We start from the raw sequence: 19,495 nt of genomic DNA on the forward strand, positions 1-19,495 counted from the left end.
TCTCACAATCTGCTGAGTAACTCCTGTGTTTAATGTCTGCACTTATAATGAACACCTTACTATGTGCATCTTGTGGTGGTGGTAATGTATTCTCTTCTGAGGGGAGAAAATACAAATGATCAAGTATATTAAATCTAATGTAGGTGTATTGTTATATATACCGTGAAGTAAGCTTTTTATGGCAGTGGGTTTATAGTCCCAAATGTAAGTAGTTCTTTGACATATTCAGTGCAAAGGCATGGTACTTCCTTTCTCCTCTGCAGCTACATACTTGATTGATGAGTGCTGTCTTTTCTTGAAGTTGCACCCATACCACATTTCCTGGGCACAAATCTGACATCAGGAATTATAACATTCAAAAACCAGTAGGAGAACACTTCAGTCTCCCTGGTCACTCAATAACAGACCTAAAAGTGGCAATTCTTCAACAAAAAAACTTCAAAAACAGACTCCAATGTGAAACTGCAGAACTGGAATTAATTTGCAAACTGGATACCATCAAATTAGGCCTGAATAAAGACTGGGAGTGGTTGGGTCATTACAAAACCTAAATCTAATTTCCCCCATACTAATTTCCCCCTACTGTCACTCATACCTTCTTGTCAACTGTTGGAAATGGGCCACTCTCATTACCATTAGAAAAGTGATTTTTCCTCCCTTGGTATCCTACTGTTAATTGAATTATCTCGTTAGACTGACCTGCCACTTGGTAAGGCAGCTCCCATCCTTTCATGTGCTGTGTATTTATACCTGCTACTGTATTTTCGACTCCATGCATCTGATGAAGTGGGTTCTAGCACACGAAAGCTTATGCCAAAATAAATTTGTTAGTCTCTAAGGTGCCACAAGGACTCCTCGTTGTTTTTACTGATACAGACTAACATGGCTACCACTCTGAAACCTGTTAATAATTACTTTTATTTTGTTGCTGCATGCTGTGTTCTTGTTTGATGCCTAAAAGAAGAGAAAAAACAAAACCTGTAGAATTGTGTTTTTCCAATAGAAGATCAGTTAGCTAAAATGAGGTTGAGGATTCTCAGATATTTCAGGAAGTTTAATGGAAAAGTTAAGTTTAGGGACCATTCTTCTTAGAGTAATACCCTTGTGCTCTCTTTCATTCATTGTTTCATATTCATTTCCATGAAAACTAGAACAGTTGTTTAGAAGTTTCTGTTCCAGATGTTTCTTCTCTTCCTGTAGTCTGTAACTTTCTGAAATTGCAGAAGTTGATGATACAGAAAATTAGTTTTTTACATTGTGGAATGAGAAATAAGGAACAGAAACTGTAATTTTATTTTTAATGCAAAATTTCGTGATAGTAATGGCGGGATTGTGGGGCAAAACAATGCAAAGATGGTTTTAAATAAATTGGCTTCTTAGTGGCATGAGTTGTGGTGGATTAAGTTAGTAAAAATATTTCTTCCATATAGAAGTTCTATTGTACTTTCTCTTTTTATATCAGCATTTGAAGGTGCCGATAAGTTTTACTGTCAACAGTGTTTTTTTGCCACCTTCACTCAACCTCAAGAAGGTATTGTTTTGTCTAAGTTTATTTTCCTCCTCCTTGATGAACTCTGGTCAGGAGCAGACATTCTTTTGCCAGAGTGTCTTACGGTAACTTATCCAGGTTTAGCCTCATAACCTTAATTATATGTGGAATGTGGAGAATGCTATATGTTGTTTTTGCTTTATAACAAGATAGTGAACCCCTAATCACTTGGTTCAAGTATTAAAACATTCCTTGCAGCTTCAGTATTTGGTTTGACCAATGTAACTTGGTTATAGAAAACTAATGTAAACCATCAACATGTTTCAAATGAATACCCTTTTGTTTAGTTTTATCTTCCTCCTGTCTCCTGCAGTTTTCTTTTTCTGTGAACTTTCATTATTAATGATGTATTTAAAGTTTTGTTTTTCTTTCTTCCTTCAGGAGCAATATTAAAATGTTAAAAGCGGTATTAAAAAAGAGCCGAGAAGGTGCAAAGGGGAGCAAAAAAGAATCAGGTATGAATATTTAAATATTGCTATACTGTAGATCTCATCATAACTCGTGAATTCAGCATTTAACATTTTTGTAAATTGATATTTTAATAATATTTTCTTAAGGAAATTACAATTCTTTAAGTATATTTAAACAGAGTTTAATTATTTTAAGAGTCAAGACATATTAATGATGAAAAAATTACTTAGATTCTTTGAGATAAAAATTATTGATAAATACCTGTGCTTTAGACATTTGCTCTAAGTAACTAAATATTGTTTGAGATATTATGTCCCAATGTGTACTTGATATAGTACTGTCTGAAATCCATAAAAAAGTCTTTCTTTTATTTTCTGTAAATTATAGCTGATGCCATAAACCCACTAATTCGCTAGTTGTCCATAGTTAAGGCTAGGATTTAGTCATGGGTATTTTTAGTAAAAATCATGGACAGGTCATGGGCAATAAACAAAAATTCACGGCCCGTGACCTGTCCATGACTTGTACTATAAATACCCCTGACTGAATCTTAGCTGCGGGACAGGGTGTGTGTGGAGGGCTGGGGTGTGTGTGAGCTGCTCTGGGGGGGGGACCCAGGGGCCAGCGGCACCAGCTGCTCAGGGCCACTGAGGCCAGCGGCTGCTCCTGGCATCCCCGGGGCCAGCTGCCTGAGCAGTGGACAGTGCAGCTCGCCCCAGGGACACTTCAGGGCACTAGTGCGGCTGGCCCCAAGCAGCTGGCTGTGAAGCTGCTCCAACAGCTGCCAGTGTGGCTGTCCCCAGGGCAAGCTGCTTGGGCGGCCCTGGGGTCAGTCATACTGGCTACTGCCAAAGTCATGGAGGTTGAGGAAAGTCATGGAATCAATAGGGTTGCCAATTTTCTGATTGCAGAAAACCGAACACTCCTTCCCTAAGGCCCCGCCCCTTTCTCACTCCATCCCCCCTCCCTCCATTGCTCACTAGCCCCCACGCTCCTCACTCGCTCATTTCCACTGGCCTGGGGCAGGGGATTGGGGTGAGGGAGGGGGTGAGGGCTCTGATGTTCGGCCAGGGATGAGGGGTTTGGGGTGCGCGAGGGGGCTAAGGGCAGGGGGTTGGGGTGTGAGGGGGAGGGCTCTGGCTGGGGGTGCGAGCTCTGGGGTGGGGCCGGGGATGAGGGGTTTGGGGTGCTGGAGGAGGCTCCGGGCTGGGGCCGAGGGGTTCAGAGCATGGGAGGGGGCTCCAGGCTGGGGCAGGAGCGTGGGAGCAGGTGAGGGCTCTGGCTGGGGGTGCGTGCTCCGGGATGGGGCCGAGGGGTTCGAAGTGTGGGGGTGGGGTGCAGGATGGGGCTCAGGGTGTGGGGTAGGCTATGGGTGGTGCTTACTTGAGGCAGCTCCTGGAAGGGGCAACATGTCCTCTGGCCCCTAGGTGCAGGGGCAGCCAGGGAAGCTCCTCATGCTGCCCTCGCCAGCAGGCACCGGCCCCACAGCTCCCGCTGGCTGTGGTTCCCAGCGAGTGGGAGCTGCAGAGTCAGCATTCAGGGCGGGGACAGCATGTGGAGCCTCTCTGGCCGCCTCTGCGCCTAGGGGCTGCAGGGATGTGTTGCTGCTTCCCGTGAGCTGCGTGGAGCGAGAGCAGGCAGGGAGCCTGCCTTAGGCCCACTGCGCCGCTGACTGGACTTTTAATGGCCCGGTCAGTGGTGCTGACTGGAGCCGCCAGAGTCCCTTTTTGACCAGGCGTCTAGCTGCTTGACTTCTGATTTGCAGAAGTGCTGAGCACTCATGAGTGCAACTGGAGTTTATAGGTTCAAATTGCTATATAATGCTAAGTATTCTGGAAAAATCACATCCTAGGTGTGTCAAATTGGGCACTCAAAATTACTGTATACTTTTGGACCTTAATATCTCTGACTCACTGCACTATCAGTAAAATAAGAATATTATCCCTTCATCTCACAGGGGTGTTTTGAAAATAATTTAATTAGTATTTGTGAAGCATTCAGATACTTCAGTGATGAGTGCCATAGAGAGCTCATAAGGAAATTAATAATTCTGTCAACAGAGTAGAGTTCGAAGTAGCAGGTGTCCAGTAAATAAGTCATGCGGCCACACATGGAACAAGAATAAAACAAAATACTGAATAGTTACACCGCAAGCGAGCACCATCCATCGTGCACTGTCAATAAGGCAAGGGTCCTGTGGAAAAAAGTAGTATGTGATCATGTAATTGGACTGTATCATAATGCATATGTACAAGGGAACAAAATTAAAGTGGCATGGACAACCTTAATTCTGGTTTTTCCTAACTTCTGAGTGCTTGACTTTGCAACCTTTAATGTTCTATTCATATAGCTTTTTGTATGTATTTTCCTAGCTGCTTCTTTTTTTTTTAAAAGAAGACTGGAAAAAACAAAAAATACCATTCTGTGGTATAATATGATACAGGTCATCAGAAGGGCTGGAACTTTTATCACTTGAGCTAATGGAGTAACTGATAGCAGTGGTAGATTGTTATCCTCTTTGGACCAATACCAGAGGGAGATGGAATGTTATGCCAGTGGGTTTCAAAGACATTTGTTAATCGCAGAGGAACTGTGAAACTCGGGGATCTTGGGTTCCATTCTAGACTCCGGAGGTGAATATGATCTGCTGGTACAGCTTTTCTGCCCATTTCCCCCTGAGCTTGACCCTTTCTGCTATGTCCCCTCCAACTTGTCCCAGTCTTGTCTCTCCCTTCCCCCACTTGCTTCTTGTCCCAGTCTTTTTTCTCTATTTCCCAAGCTTCTGATCCCAGTCTCCTTGCTTAGTAAGTCCTAATTTCACCTCTCCAGACTCCATGTCCCAAGCGTAGTCATCCCCAGTCTCCCCTCCACCCCACTCCCAATCTCCTTGCCCATCTAGTTCCAGTTCTCTCCTTCTCTCCCTAATTTGTTTCTTTCTCCCTCCATGGTCTCCAGTCACATGCTCCCACACCCAAGTTTCTCATCTCCATTGGTTCCCAGTCCTTGTGTCCCTTCCTGGACTTCTCATTCAGTCTGTGCCCTTGCTCCTTCAGTCTGTGCCCCTGGCTCCTTGTCCCACTCTGTTTTACCAGCCAGTCCCAGTTATCCCCCATACAGCCTGTCTCCTTGTCAGATCTGTCTCGCCTTCCTGGCTCACTGATTACTTGTCCCAGTCTTCTTTCCTGGCAACTCCCAGTGCGCGCTCTCCCCTCCCCCCCGCACCTGTACTCATCTGTCCTGCTTCCTGCCCCCAGTTTAACTCCCTGGCTCCCAGATGTAGTTTTCTTGCCATCCTCTAGGCCCAGTCTGCTCCTCTCCCTTCTCGTCCTAATCTGCCCTAACCCTCCTGCTCAATGCTCTAGGTCCTATTTTTGTCCCCTTTGCATTTGAATTAGATGGTTTCATCCTCTGTGCTGCCTGTGTGCCAACATGGAGTTCATAGAGCATAGGAGAGACAGGCTCCCTGCTCTCAGTTCAGTGCCCAAACTCATCCCCACAACCCAAAGCAGCCATTACAGGGAAAATATGACTTAGCTACTGATCTGGAGGAAGCATGTTGAGTCGCTTTGTGGGGATGGCACATGCACAGTCTGGTCACATGTAGGAGCTCTGAGGGGAGCATGCTTAGTGAGGATGGAAGCTTCAGAGGTTATAGCTGTTAAACTCTAGTAAGGCTCTAAACTCTATCGAGTCTCTACTTTGGCTTAAAACTTGCCCAAATTTGGGCACATTTTCCTTGGGATAGTAACAGGCACATTCCTGACAAAAAGGCCACCCCCTGCCAAATTTCAGTGTCTGTGCTCCAAAACACAGGGGATCTAGAGTTTGCCATGGAAATGGTCACCAGAATTTTTTTAATGTTTGAAAAACAATGTATTTTGTTCTTGCCTCTTTCTCAAGAGGTTCTCTTTTTGAACCATTTTGGCTGAAATTTTCCAAACAGCAAAAAACCCAACAAAGTCCCCCCCCCCCCCCCCCCGCCCAACAGAAAAACCCAGCCTGAGTCAGGCACCTGGCACGGATGATAATTTCACCCCAAGTGGTTAAAATTAAGCAAAATTAAAAGCAAACGAAACAGGGTCTTATAATGGGAAGAGTCAGGCCACCTGTATAAGCAGTGCTGCCAGCCCCTGTATAGGCCAGTGCAACATTTACAGTCTTTAATCTAATTAGTGAGCTTTTTTTAGACACATACTTTGCCTATTATGACATACATTTCATTCTCATGGGTGGATGTCATGATGCATTTTAAATTATGCAACTCAGTTTTGTAGTAAAATGTTGAGGTTCTTAGTACTTCACCATCTGCTTAGCACTTTTGTGATAAACAGGAGATATCAGTGAGGTTTTTATCAGCTCATCCTACTTGCTCCATCTTTCCTCTTAGGTTTAATTTTTAACCTGATACAAGCAGTAAGTCTTCCAATGGATCTGTAGCCATTCATTCTTGTGGGCAACAATTCTAATGTGGGTATTTGTTTGTGCAGCCATAGTGATTGCACCTGCTGTACCCAGCAACAGTTCAACACAGTAGGTGAGTAATGTGAAACTGCAGGATAAGTTATTTAGGCAGAATATAATTACATATATTGTGATTTGTTCAGAACACTCCAATTAATGCCATTGGTCTTGAGAATGGTTTTACATCATCTCTTCAAAGAAGCAGTCATTAAATCACAAACTCCGCTCCTTCAACTCCCCAGTGTCATACTGGGGCATTGCTTAAATAGGTAACAATCTTCCTTTTGATTACTATTATTCTATTTCTTATTAGGGGGGCTGTGGCTTAAAGTTTAGAGCTTCTGTATTGGCATAATATGGTGGTTCAGACTCAACCTGGTAAATTTTTTTTTATCCTTGTGATTTTTACAGTTTTCTGTTAGATACCATAAGTGATACAATAAGTATAGGCTTATTGTATTCCTTATATCCACTCATCCAGTTGAGTTGGCTTCTCTTTTACAAGGTCAAGCAGACTGAAGCAACTCGTAGAATATTCAAAATTTCATGTAACAGCAAATACGGTCTCATTCTATTTAATTGTGAGACCTCTGTTTTGTACTGCTTATATTCTTGTATGTATTCCTCATTTAAAGTAATATCTAATTATAGGTAGAGGAGCATATATTTCCTCTGCCTATCTAAGCCATTTCATGCATTTTTTGACTTGAGTGTGAAAGGAAACAGGCCAAGTATATCATTTTAAGTAGGGCTGGATTAATCCCGCCATTAAAAAAATTAATCGTGATTGATCATGTTTAATTGCACTGTTAAACAATAATAGAATACCATTTATTTAAATATTTTTTGGATATTTTCTACATTTTCAAATATATTGATTTCAATTACAACACAGAATTCAGAGTGTACAGTGCTCACTTTATATTATTTTTTATTTCAAATATTTGCACTGTAAAAAACAAAAGAAATAGTATTTTTCAGTTCACCTAATACTAATACTGTAGTGCAATATCTTTATCATGAAAGGTGAATTTACAAATGTGGAATTATGTACAAAAAAATAACTGCACTCTAAAACAAAACAATGTAAACCTTTAGGGCCTTCAAGTCCACTCAGTCCTACTTCTTGTTCAGCCATTCGTTCAAAAGAGTTTGTTTATATTTGCAGGAGATAATACTGCCCATTTCTTGTTTACAGTGTCACCGGAAAGTAAGAACAGGTGTTCTCATGGCACTGTTGTAGCCGGCTTCACAAGACATTTATGTGCCAGATGCACTAAAGATTCATATGTCCCTTCATGCTTCAGCCGCCATTCCAGAGGACATGCATCCATGCCGATAACAGGTTCTGCTCGATAACGATCCAAAGTGATGCAGACTGACACACCTCCATTTTCATTATCTGAGTCAGATGCCACCAGCAGAAAGCTGATTTTCTTTTTTTGATGGTTCGGTTCTGAAGTTTCTGCCTTGGAATGTTGCTCTTTTAGCTCCTCTGAAAGCATGTTCCACACCTCCTCCCTCTCAGATTTTGGAAGGCACTTCAGATTCTTAAACCTTGGGTCGAGTGCTGTAGCTATTTTTAGAAATCTCACATTGGTACCTTCTTTGTGTTTTGTGAAATCTGCAGTGAAAGTGTTCTTAAAACGAACAACGTGTGCTGGGTCATCACTCAAGACTGCTATAACCTGAAATATATGGCAGAATGCGGGTAAAACAGAGCAGGAGACATACAATTCTCCCCAGAAATTTAATGAAACAAATTTTTTTTAAATGAGCATCATCAGCATGGAAGTATGTCCTCTGGAATGGTGGTCGAAGCATGAAGGAGCATACAAATGTTTAGCATATCTGGCATATAAATACGTTGCAATGCTGGCTACAAAAGTGCCATGTGAATGCCTGTTCTTACTTTCAGGTGACATTGTAAATAATAAAAACAGCGAGGAGTCCTTGTGGCACCTTAGAGACTAACAAATTTATTTGGGCTTAAGCTTTCGTGGGCTAGAACTCACTTCATCGAATGCATGGAGTGAAAATACAGGAGCAGGTATAAATACATGAAACGATGGGGGGTTGCAAATTTAAATAAGTGGGCAGCACTTGTAGGCCCGAAAGGTTTACATTGTTTTGTTTTTGAGTGCAGTTATGTAATACACAAAAATCTACATTTGTAAGTTACACTTTCACGATAAAGAGATTGCTCTACAATACTTGTATGAGGTGAATTGAAAAATACTATCTTTTATCATTTTTACAGTGCAAATATTTGTAATAAAAATAATAAAATAAAGTGAGCACTATACACTTTGTATTCTGTGGTGTAATAGAAATCAATATATTTGAAAACATAGAAAAACATCCAAAAATATTTAATAAATTTCAGTTGGTATTCTATTGTTTAACAGTGTGATTAAAAGTTCGATTAATTTTTTTAATCTCGATTAATTTTTGTGTTAATCGCTGGAGTTAACTGTGATTAATCGACAGCCCTTCATTTAAGTATTCTCAACTTCTGAATTTGTCAACCTTATGAATCACTCCCCCATCCCCACCCCACACACACACACACACACCTATGTATGCATACACACTACCCTCTTTTTTATTTAGTAAATTATGTAAACCTCCACCTCTTCAATTTGGAGTTAGAATAATGAAGTTGTGTTGCCAGTCACCTTCATAGGTGATTTCGAAAACTGATTTAAGAACCAAGCTGTGTCTCTTGGCATCAAAAGAGACTACTTAAAAAAAAATCACCTTGTGCAAAAATCCATCCATCTGGTGGGCAATATATTCTCTGGGAACTAAAGAAAATTCTTGTGATCATTGTTAAAATCATATGAAATCCACATTTCCCAATGTGGTCTCTTTCTAAGTGACATAATGGTGAGAGCCATTCTGGAATAGAAGAAAAAATTGACAGCTGGATCAAAGACATCAAGAAATGATCCCAATGCAAGACCAAAGACATCCGGTTAACTTTGTGTGTGGTGGTGTTGCTGCTAACTTGAAGTCAACAGCTGGCTCTGTTTAAATATAGTGGCTTATAGATTCCTGTGGTAAGGCCCTGATTGGTGGATTTTCCATCTGCCCTTAAGCCAATTTCCATCTCAATATTTTAAAGAAAAGTTAAGCTGTTTGGAATGGAGACTAGACCAGGCTCTGATAAAGGCTGAAGCTTGAGACGCATTTCTCCTTTAAGTGGGTTAGAAAAAAATATTTTGCTACCTTACCCCATCTGTCTGGATTGGTGTATGCAGAATGCAGATTTCATCTCTTTACAAACACAGTGCTACTTCTCTCATGAAAATTGGTCTTTCGAGAAATCAAAGAGCTCTATTTTTCAGTCCAGTGTTATAGGAGTCATCAGTTGGGCAGAGTCTGCTGATTAAAGTCTAGACCAGGGGTCGGCAACCTTTCAGAAGTGGTGTGCCGAGTCTTCATTTATTCACTCTAATTTAAGGTTTCGCATGCCAGTAATACCTTCTAAAAACAGTAAAATGTATCTTTCTATAAGTCCATAATATTTAACTAAACTATTGTTGTATGTAAAGTAAATAAGGCTTTTAAAATGTTTAAGAAGCTTCATTTAAAATTAAATTAAAATGCAGATCTTATCAGTTTAGTGTGATCCTTGCCCTTGCTTTTCCTTGCTGAGTTTTCCAATGTCTGGCACGTATTTGGATACTTTAAGCTGCACACAGGCTTCTGAGTGATCAGTTGTTAACCGGCTCTGAGAAGGACAGAGAACAGATTTCATGTGTGAAAATACTGATTCACACAAGTATGTGGATCCAAATGCTGAAAGCATTGCAAACGCAATTTTCTTCAAACAGTTAAATTTCACTGGCAGGGATGTCCAGCAGGTCAGAATAGAGGCCCCATGATCTCTCTCGGTAGCTTCAAGTGCACTCTGCAGATCTCCAAACTTTGATGCCCACAATTCTCAGCATTTTAACTGAATGAGCTGCATTTCGAAATCTTCAACACCCATCCACTGAAATACAGACGAATCCAAGTCGCTTTCGCTGGACTTTTCAGGTTTAATTAGAAAAGAAAGCATTGGACCAAATTGCTGGAAATCTTGAAATCTGTCAGAAAATTCTGATTCCAGTCCTTGCATGTACATTCTAATCTCAATGTCAAATGTAGAGCGCTGTTCCACGTGGCGTGATAGTGATGTGAGCAGCAAATCAGGACTTAAAAATATCGCAGTACAGTGACGCTGGAACAAGTTTTAAGGTGGGGGTGCTGAGCTGTGCCCCCTCTAGCCCCTGTCTGCACCCCTCACTGCCCCAGGCTGGGGCCAGTGGGCCATAGCTAGGGGCAGCTGCAGAGCCCCGGGCCAGTGGCTAGGACCCCAGGCTGGCAGCAGAGGCCCCCCCCCCCCCGGTCTGGTGGCCGGGACCTGGGGCCAGCAGCGGGCTGAGCGGGGCCAGTGGACGGAACCCCAGCTGGCAGGGGGCCAGCAGCCGGTACCCCAGGCTGGCAGCAGAGCCCTTGGGACCGGCGGCCGGGACCCGGGACCGGCGGCCGGGACCCGGGACCGGCGGCGGGCTGAGCGGTGCTGGTGGATGGAACCCCAGCTGACAGGGGTGTTATACCAATAAATTAAAAACCAGCAGGATCTTATTAAAGGGAAAAAGGCAAAATACCACATTTATTGTGAATACAGAAAGAATCATAGTGAGCAGTTAGTTACAGCTATAACATTCCATTCAATCTCATATTTAATCACACACACACACACACACAGAGGTTCTGCAAGGTTGTTATCATAGTTACCAGCCTTAGAGTTGCTCATGCCAAGCCACTGGCCAGGTGGCCTGGACATGAGGAGGGAGCAGGGCCTTGTCAGATGCTCATCTGATGCTCCTGGAAGTTGGTTTGCAGAATCAGACCCCAAAGTTCTCACTTTTTAGAGTCTCTTTTTATAGGAATTTCTTCCTAGGCCAGTCTGTGGGAATTGCTTCATCATGCTGTTGCTGAATCAATCAGCAGATGGCACATTCCTGACGGCTCCGTGCTGCTAGATGTTATCTTGTTCTTTGGTTCTCCCATTCTTGAGGCTGTTGGGTGGATTCCAGTCTGCCCTCCGGGGGTCCTCTGGTTATTTCCACTTGACGCCTTCTTCAGCCGATGGACACTGGATTCTTAGGCTGGCACCTCCCTGATCATTCAGTTATTATCCACACCAAGCATCCATCCACATACATCCTCTATCTCTATTTTAATCACAATTGTTAATACAACAAAAGGGCGAGGAGTCTCTGGGTGCTGTTTCTGTTGTTAGAGTATTGCTTTGAGTCTCTGTGAATTGCTTTGAGAACAGACTCTGTCTTAGAATGTACTAACACAATTAGCAGCTTGCAAGTTTCACACATAGAGGGAGAGAAACAGTACCAAAACCCAAGAGACCTCTTAATTAGTAATACCCTGGAATTTAAACTATGGGGAATCAAACTCATTTGTGATTTTAATACAGAACTTCTTTAATATGATCCAACAGGGGGCTGGCAGCCGGTACCCCAGACCAGCAGCGGAGCCCCTGGGACTGGTGGCCAGGAACTGGGCAGTGTGAGTGCCACTGAAAATCAGCTTGCGTGCCGCAGGTTGCCTACCCCTGGTCTAGACCTTTTCCTCTGATCCTATTTTTTTAGAGAAAGGAGGATTCTTCTTCGAGTGATTGTTCACTTCCATTCCAATTAGAATGTGCTCGCACTATGTGCATGGACGTCAGAAACTTTTTCCCTTAGCAGCTCCCATAGGGACGGCAGGGGAGCCCCCTACAGTAGCACCCTTATGGCGGTGTATATAGTACCCTGCTGGCCCGACCCCTCTTCAGTTCCTTCTTACTGTCCGTGGAGGTGTTGGAATGTTCTCTTTCTCTCGCTTGCGAGTGATCCCTTAGCCTTTCAGTCTTCTAGTTAGAGTTGTTCTTAGATAGTTATCAGTTAGTTAAATACCATTGTATTCAGGTGTCTGGAAGCTAGTTCCAGTACCAGCTTTGGACTGCGGGGCATGCTGCAAGTACAGGGTTTCAAAGCTTGCACCAGATGCCGCGAGTCTATGCCTAACAGCGACCCCCATGACTCCCCTCTCCGGTGTCTGGGAGAGGCTCATCAGGCAGAGCGCTGCAAAAACTGCAAGGCCTTCAAGCCTTGCACAAAGAAAGAAAGAAAGAGACACAGATCAATGACAAGGGAGGCAGCTCTCTCCAGGCCGCCCCGGAACCCCCAAGAGCAACTGGTGATGCAAGGCCCAATGCCCAACGCGGTGCCAAGCACTGTGACACCTCAAAGAACTCAAATAGATGGGTGAGACATGATTTTGCTTTACAAAAATCATGTTGACTCTTCCCCAACAAATCATGTGTGTCTGACGATTCCGTTCTTTACTAATTGTTTCAACCAATTTCCCCGGTACAGAAACGAGGCTCACTGGCCTGTAATTGCCAGGATCACCTCTGGAGCCCTTTTTAAAAATTGGCGTCACATTAGCTGTCTTACAAGTCATTTGGTATGGAAGCAGGATATAGTGTACTTAGAAATGGATATAGTGTACTTAGATTTTCAGAATGCCTTTTGACAAGGTCCCTCACCAAAGGCTCTTAGGCAAAGTAAACTGTCATGGGATAAGAGGGAAGGTCCTCTCCTGGATCTGCAATTGCTTAAAAGATAGGAAACAAAGGGTAGGAATAAATGGTCAGTTTTCAGACTGGAGAGCGGTAAATAGTGGTGTCCCCCAAAGGTCTATTGGGACCAGTGCTATTCAACATATTTATAAATTGATCTGGAAAAAGGGTTAAACAGTGAGGTGGCAAAATTTGCAGATGATACAAAACTACTCAAGATAGTTAAGTCCAAAGTAGACTGTGAAGAGCTAAAAAAGGATCTCGCAAAACTGGGTGACTGGGCAACAAAATGGCAGATGAAATTCAGTGTTGATAAATGCAAAGTAATGCACATTGGAAAACATAATCCCAACTATAGATATAAAATGGTGGGGGTCTAAATTAGCTGTTACCACTCAAGAAAGAGATCTTGGAGTCATTGTGGATAGTTCTTTGAAAACATCCACTCGATGTGCAGCGTCAGTCAAAAAAGCTAACAGAATGTTGGGAATAATTAAGAAAGGGACAGATAATAAGACACGAAATAACATATTGCCTCTTTATAAATCCAAGGCATGCCCACATCTTGAATACTGCATGCAGATGTGGTTGCCCCATCTCAAAAAAGATATATTGGAATTGGAAAAGGTTCAGAAAAGGGCAACAAAAATGATTCGGGGTATGGAACAGCTTCCGTATGAAGAGAGAGTAATAAGATTGGGACTTTTCAGATTAGAAAAGAGATGATTAAGGGGGGGGATATTATTGAGGTCTATAAAATCATGATTGGTGTGGAGAAAGTAAATAAGGAAATGTTATTTACTCCTCCTTCTCATAACACAAGAACTAGGGGTCACCACATGAAATTAGTAGGCAGCAGTTTTAAAACAAACAAAGGGAAGTATTTCTTCACACAATGCACAGTCAACCTGTGGAACTCTGTTCCAGAGGATGTTGTGAAGCCAAGACTATAACAGGATTCAAAAAGGAATTAGATAAATTCATAGAGAATAGGTCCATCAATGGCTATTTGCCAGGGTGGGCAAGGATGGTGTCCCTAGCCTCTGTTTGCTGGAAGCTGAGAATGGGCGACAGGGGATGGATCACTTGATGATTTACCTGTTCGGCTCATTCCCTCTGGGGCACCTGGCATTGGCCACTGTCAGAAGAGGAGGATACTGGGCTAGGATGGACCTTTGGTCTGACCCACTATGGCAGTTCTTATGTTCTTAAAATGAATAGGTTTTTTTTTTTTTAAGTTACAAACAAACAGAAAAGACTGTAGGAACTCTGAGAACAGACATTGATTTGAGACAGTCTGATGTAGGAATTTCCATCTTTCTGTATCCTGTTCATTCTCAAATGTTGGTGGTTAGATAGCTAAATTTACCTTTGTGTTACTCTATGCCAGAGTTTTTCAAATGTTCATGGGCATATAGATTTGGTTCACTTGTTATGAAACTCAACTAAATTTTCAAGTATTTGGAGCTTCAAAAACCAAGTGGGGGCAGAGGAGATGAGGGAAAGAAACATGGTTTTCAAGGATTTAAAATGCAGCTCTGCTCTGGTGTTTGGGCCTGGTCTAACTGAAAAGTTATATTGGCATAGCTACTCTGATCAGGGGTATGAAACTCTTTCTTCCCCCCGACCAGTGTAGCTATGCTCACATAATACCCTCTGTAGCGGCAGCTACTTTGACAGAAGAGGGCTGCTTCTTCGAGTGATTCCTCATTTTGATTCCAAGTAGGAGCTCCCTGGCTGCCCCTACATTTAGGAGCCAGAGGGGGAACATGCTGCTGCTTCCGGGAGCCGTGCAGAGCAGGGCAAGCCCCCAACCCTGCTTCCCGGCAGGAGCTTAAGGGTCGGATTAAAAGGTCTGATAGGCTGGACGCGGCCCCGGAGCTGTAGTTTGCCCACCCCGACCTACACCTTCACTCTACGCCAGACACCTTTTGAGGTGGCTAGTGACCTCATAGTGATGACAGTGCAGTCCCTGGCACGGGTGCCACAAAGAGGCACTGTGCCCTCTAGGGGCAAGCTGACACTGGTGAGGCACTGTTCATCCTCACCTCGGCACTGCTCCCCAGCGCCATCTCGCTCCACACCTCCTTGGTCATCGAGGTCAGCGTCCTTGTTGGACTCAGAGGCGGAGTTGTATGCCTTCAGGCAATGCCGGCGCTGCTCTAGACAAGAGGAAGGGCAGCCGCTATCCGTGATGCCCTGGCCTCTGCAGTGGCAGGTGCCAGCTCAGTGGCCCTTCTGGACTCTGTGGGCCTACCACCAAGCCCAAGGGCTGGGGTCCAGATCCTTGTTGGTGGCTTTGGAGGCACGGGCCCCTCCATCATCGACATCGGTTGCCTGGGAACCTTTGCGAGGGCAGGAGATTGGCACGCAGGCTGGCACCGAGACCGCTGCGGGGCTTGGGGCCGATATCAAAATGGGCACAGGCCCAGAAACCAGCACCCTCCCAGCACTGCACAAGGCATTTTGATGCAAGGGGATCCCCACAAACCAGAGAGTCAGGAAGACCCAGTGCTCCTGCGGGCATCTTCATTCTCTCCGAATGATGCGGTGGTGGACATTTCGACCACGCTATCTGCCATGGACAACAGGGCACCCCAAGACTTGCTCAGGAGGGTGGCTCAAAATTTGAGCATGCAGGCAGAGGAGGTGTCAGAGGAGACTGACCCTATGGTTGACATTCTGGTCCCTGAAGGTCCCTCGAGGGTGGCTTTGCCCCTCATTAAGACTATCCATAACACCACTAAGGCGTTGTGGAAAACACCCACCTCTCTTCCCCCCATGGTGGAAGACGTGGAGAGGAAATATTTTGTGCCCTCCAAGGCGTATGAGTACCTGTTCACTCATCCTCAGCCAGGCACTCTGGTGGTGGAGGCTGCGAACCAGAAGGAAAGGCAGGGACAACAGGGGTCAACTCCTAAGTCCAAGGAGGCTATCTCTTTGGTAGGAAGGTTTATTTTACGAGGGGGCTCACGCTTCACATTGCCAACAAGCCGCTATAGCTTTAAATCCTGGAACATGCTGTCCAAGTTTCAGGAGCTGCTTCTGGGGGATTCCCATTCAGAGTTTGCTGCTGTCCTGGAGGAAGGCAAGGTCATTGTGAGGACCTCCTTACAGGCCTCCCTAGATTCGGTGGACTCAGCAGCCTGTATGATGGCAACTGCAGTAGTTCAAGTGTTGGGACTCCCGCACAAAGTCCAACAGACAATCCAGGAGTTGCCTCTTGACTGTTTGGGGCTCTTCTCAGAGCAAACAGACACGAGGCTCCACAGCCTGAAAGACTCGTGGGCAACTCTTAAGTCCTTGGGGCTTAATACGCCAGGCCTCCAAAGAAAGCAATTTAAGCTGCAACCCACCCCTCGCCTCAGCTTCTCCTATGCAGAACTACAACAGGAAGTGAGGCAGGAGTAATAGATGGAGGCCCTCTCAGTCCTCCTGTAACCAGGGCCAAAGCTCAGGGAAGCAGCCCTCAGCCTCCAAGCCAAACTTTTGAAAGTGCACCTGGGGGTGACGCACTAATTCAGATCCCGGATCCTTCCTCTCTGTGAGTGGTCTATCCATTTCTACCGTGTCTGGGCACAAATACCTGAGACAAATGGGTCTTGAGCATGGTGGAATTGGGATAGTCTCTCCAATTCTGTTCCCTCCCATCTTCTCACTCACCTTCCCCGTCCCTCTGCAGGGACGCTTCTCACAAACAACTCCTAATGCAGGAGGTGCAAATACTCCTACAACTCAGGGCTGTAGAGGAGGTCCCTCTGGAGTTCAGGGGCAGTGGTTCTACTCCTGGTATTTCCAATCCCAAAGGGCAAGGGTGGGCTCATGCCTATTTTAGACCTTGGAAACCTAAACAGATTCATGAAGAAGTTGAACTTCTGCATGGTCTCCCTGACTTCAATTATTCCTTCCCTGTATCTGGGGGACTGTACGCCACCCTTGACTTGAAAAACGCATACTTTCACGTGTCCCTAATCCCGTCCCACAGATGGTTCCTCTGCTTTGTAGTCAACAACACGCACTATCAGTTCATGGTCCTCCCCTTCGCCCCCTAGGGTGTTCACCAAGTGCATGGCAGTCGTTGCCACCTTCCTGAGGAGACAAGGGGTTCAGGTTTATTTATCCTCGATGATTGGCTGGCCAGAGATTGGTCCAGACTTAAGGTAGAAGCAGATGTGAAACTAATACAGTTGACCTTCCAGAACTTAGGTCTGCTCATAAATGCGCAGAGATCCACCTTCTTCCCAGTTGAGAGGATAGAATTCATGTGGGCAATTCTAGACTCGGTACAGGCCGGAGCTCTCCCAGCAGCATGTGTCCAAGCAATAAAGAGGTTTATAGAAAGCCTCAAGAATCACCCTGTCACCACGGTGAGAAATTGCTTACAGCTCCTGAGCCACATGGCATTTTGCACCTATGTGATTCAGCATACTAGACTTCAGCTCGGACCTCTCCAAGCATGGCTGGCATCTGTATATTCGCCAAGCCAACATCATCTAGTCTCAGTCATTACAGTTTCTCCATTGGTGATTACTTCCCTCAAATAGTGGCTAGTCCCGCTAGTGGGGTGTGCTGGAGTCACTTTCTCAAGATCCCAACCCTCAGTGTTCCTCATCACAGACGGATCAGCAATGGTATGGGGAACTTACTTGAGCTCATTCAGGACTTGGGGCCTCTGGTCTCTGGAAGAGCTCTTGTTGCACATCAATGTCAGAGAGCTCAGGGCAATTCACAGGCATTCCAACCCCACGTAGCAGGCAGGGCTGTGTCAGTCTTCATAGACAACACAACAGCCATGTTCTATAGCAACAGGCAGGGTGGAGCGTGTTCCTCTCACCTGTGCCAGGAGGCACTTCGCTTATGGGAATTTTGCATACCCACTTGATTCACCTCAAGGCCTCCTATCGGCTGGGTTCTCAGAATGAACTAGCAGATCATCTCAGTAGTGTCTTCACCAGCCACCATGAATAGTCCATACGCTCAGAGATCCTATAAATCATCTTCCAGAAGTGGGGAATTCCCCAAATGGATCTATTTGCAGCGAGGCACAACAGGAAGTGTCTCCAATTCTGCTCTTTCCTGGGCCACAGTCCAGGATCTCTGAGAGACGCCTTTCTCTTTCCCTGGACAGTTATCTGTTCTACACGTTTCCACCCATTCCTCTCATACATGAGGTCTTGTTGAGGATCAGACTGGACAGAGTGAGAGTCATATTGATAGCCCTGGCCTGGCCACGCCAGCATTGGTTCACGACCCTCATGAACGTGTCAGTGGAAATACCAATCCGACTACCTCAGGTGCCAGACCTGATATCCCAGGACCACGGTTGCCTGTGTCACCTGAACCCTGAGTCCCTTCATCTCATGGCCTGGAAACTCCATTTCTGAACCCCTTGGAGCTAGCATGCACCAGACCAGTTTGAAAAGTTCTTTTAGGAAGCAGAAAGCCATCCACTAGAGATACATACCTGGTAAAGTGGAAAAGGTTCTCAATTTGGTCAGCACAGAAAGGTGTCTTGCCCACGTGGTCATTAGCACCATTCATTCTGGACTACTTGCTATCCCTCAAGCAGCAGGAGTTATCGGTGTCCACCTGGCTGCAGTTTTGGCATTTCACCGTAGCTGAAACAGCTGATCTGTCTTTGCAAACTCAATCTGCAGTTGGTTTCTCAAGGGGCTTGACAGGCTGTACCCCCAGGTACATCAACCAATCCCGCCGTTGGATCTCAACCTGCTATTGTTAAGGCTCATGGGTTCCCCATTCGAGCCATTGGCAATGTGTTCTCTGCTCTACTTGTCCTGGAAGGTAGCCTTCCTGGTGGCCATTATTTCGACAAGAAGGGTTTCAGAGATTAGAACCTTACTTCAGAACTTCTATACATGTATCCTTCAAGGACAAGGTCCAGCTACATCATCATCCAGCCTTCATTCCAAAGGTGGTTTCACAATTCCATAGTAACTAGGACATATTCCTTCCGGTCTTCTATCCGAAACCACATGCCAACAAACAGGAGCAGAGGCTTCACTCACTACATGTCAGACGTGTGCTGGCCTTCTACAGAAAAAGGACTAAATAGTTTCAGAAAACTACTCAACTTCTTTCAGAGTAGCAGCTGTGTTAGTCTGTATCCGCAAAAAGAAAAGGAGTACTTGTGGCACCTTAGAGACTAACAAATTTATTTGAGCATAAGCTTTCTTGAGCTACTAGCCATCACCTTCAGCCCCCAACTAAAACCTCTCCAGCGCATCATCAAGGATCTACAACCTATCCTGAAGGACGACCCATCACTCTCACAGATCTTCGGAGACAGGCCAGTCCTTGCTTACAGACAGCCCCCAAACCTGAGCAAATACTCACCAGCAACCACACAACAAAAATACTAACCCAGGAACCTATCCTTGCAACAAAGCCCGTTGCCAACTGTGTCCACATATCTATTC

At 44.8% G+C, this 19,495-nt stretch overlaps 1 protein-coding gene across 3 annotated transcripts in view; it reads left to right on the forward strand.

The window, feature by feature from the left end:
- TANC1 (tetratricopeptide repeat, ankyrin repeat and coiled-coil containing 1) overlaps positions 1-19,495 on the forward strand; it is a 200,435-nt gene that overhangs the window by 45,492 nt on the left and 135,448 nt on the right. For all 3 annotated transcript variants that reach the window (XM_074967381.1, XM_074967382.1, XM_074967385.1), the window contains exon 2: positions 1,931-2,004. In XM_074967381.1, the coding sequence (XP_074823482.1) occupies positions 1,944-2,004 (61 nt within the window). In that variant the 5' untranslated portion in view covers positions 1,931-1,943. The remainder of the gene's footprint in view (positions 1-1,930; positions 2,005-19,495) is intronic.

Source organism: Natator depressus, chromosome 11 (genome assembly GCF_965152275.1).
Source record: "Natator depressus isolate rNatDep1 chromosome 11, rNatDep2.hap1, whole genome shotgun sequence".
NCBI lineage: Eukaryota > Metazoa > Chordata > Testudines > Cheloniidae > Natator > Natator depressus.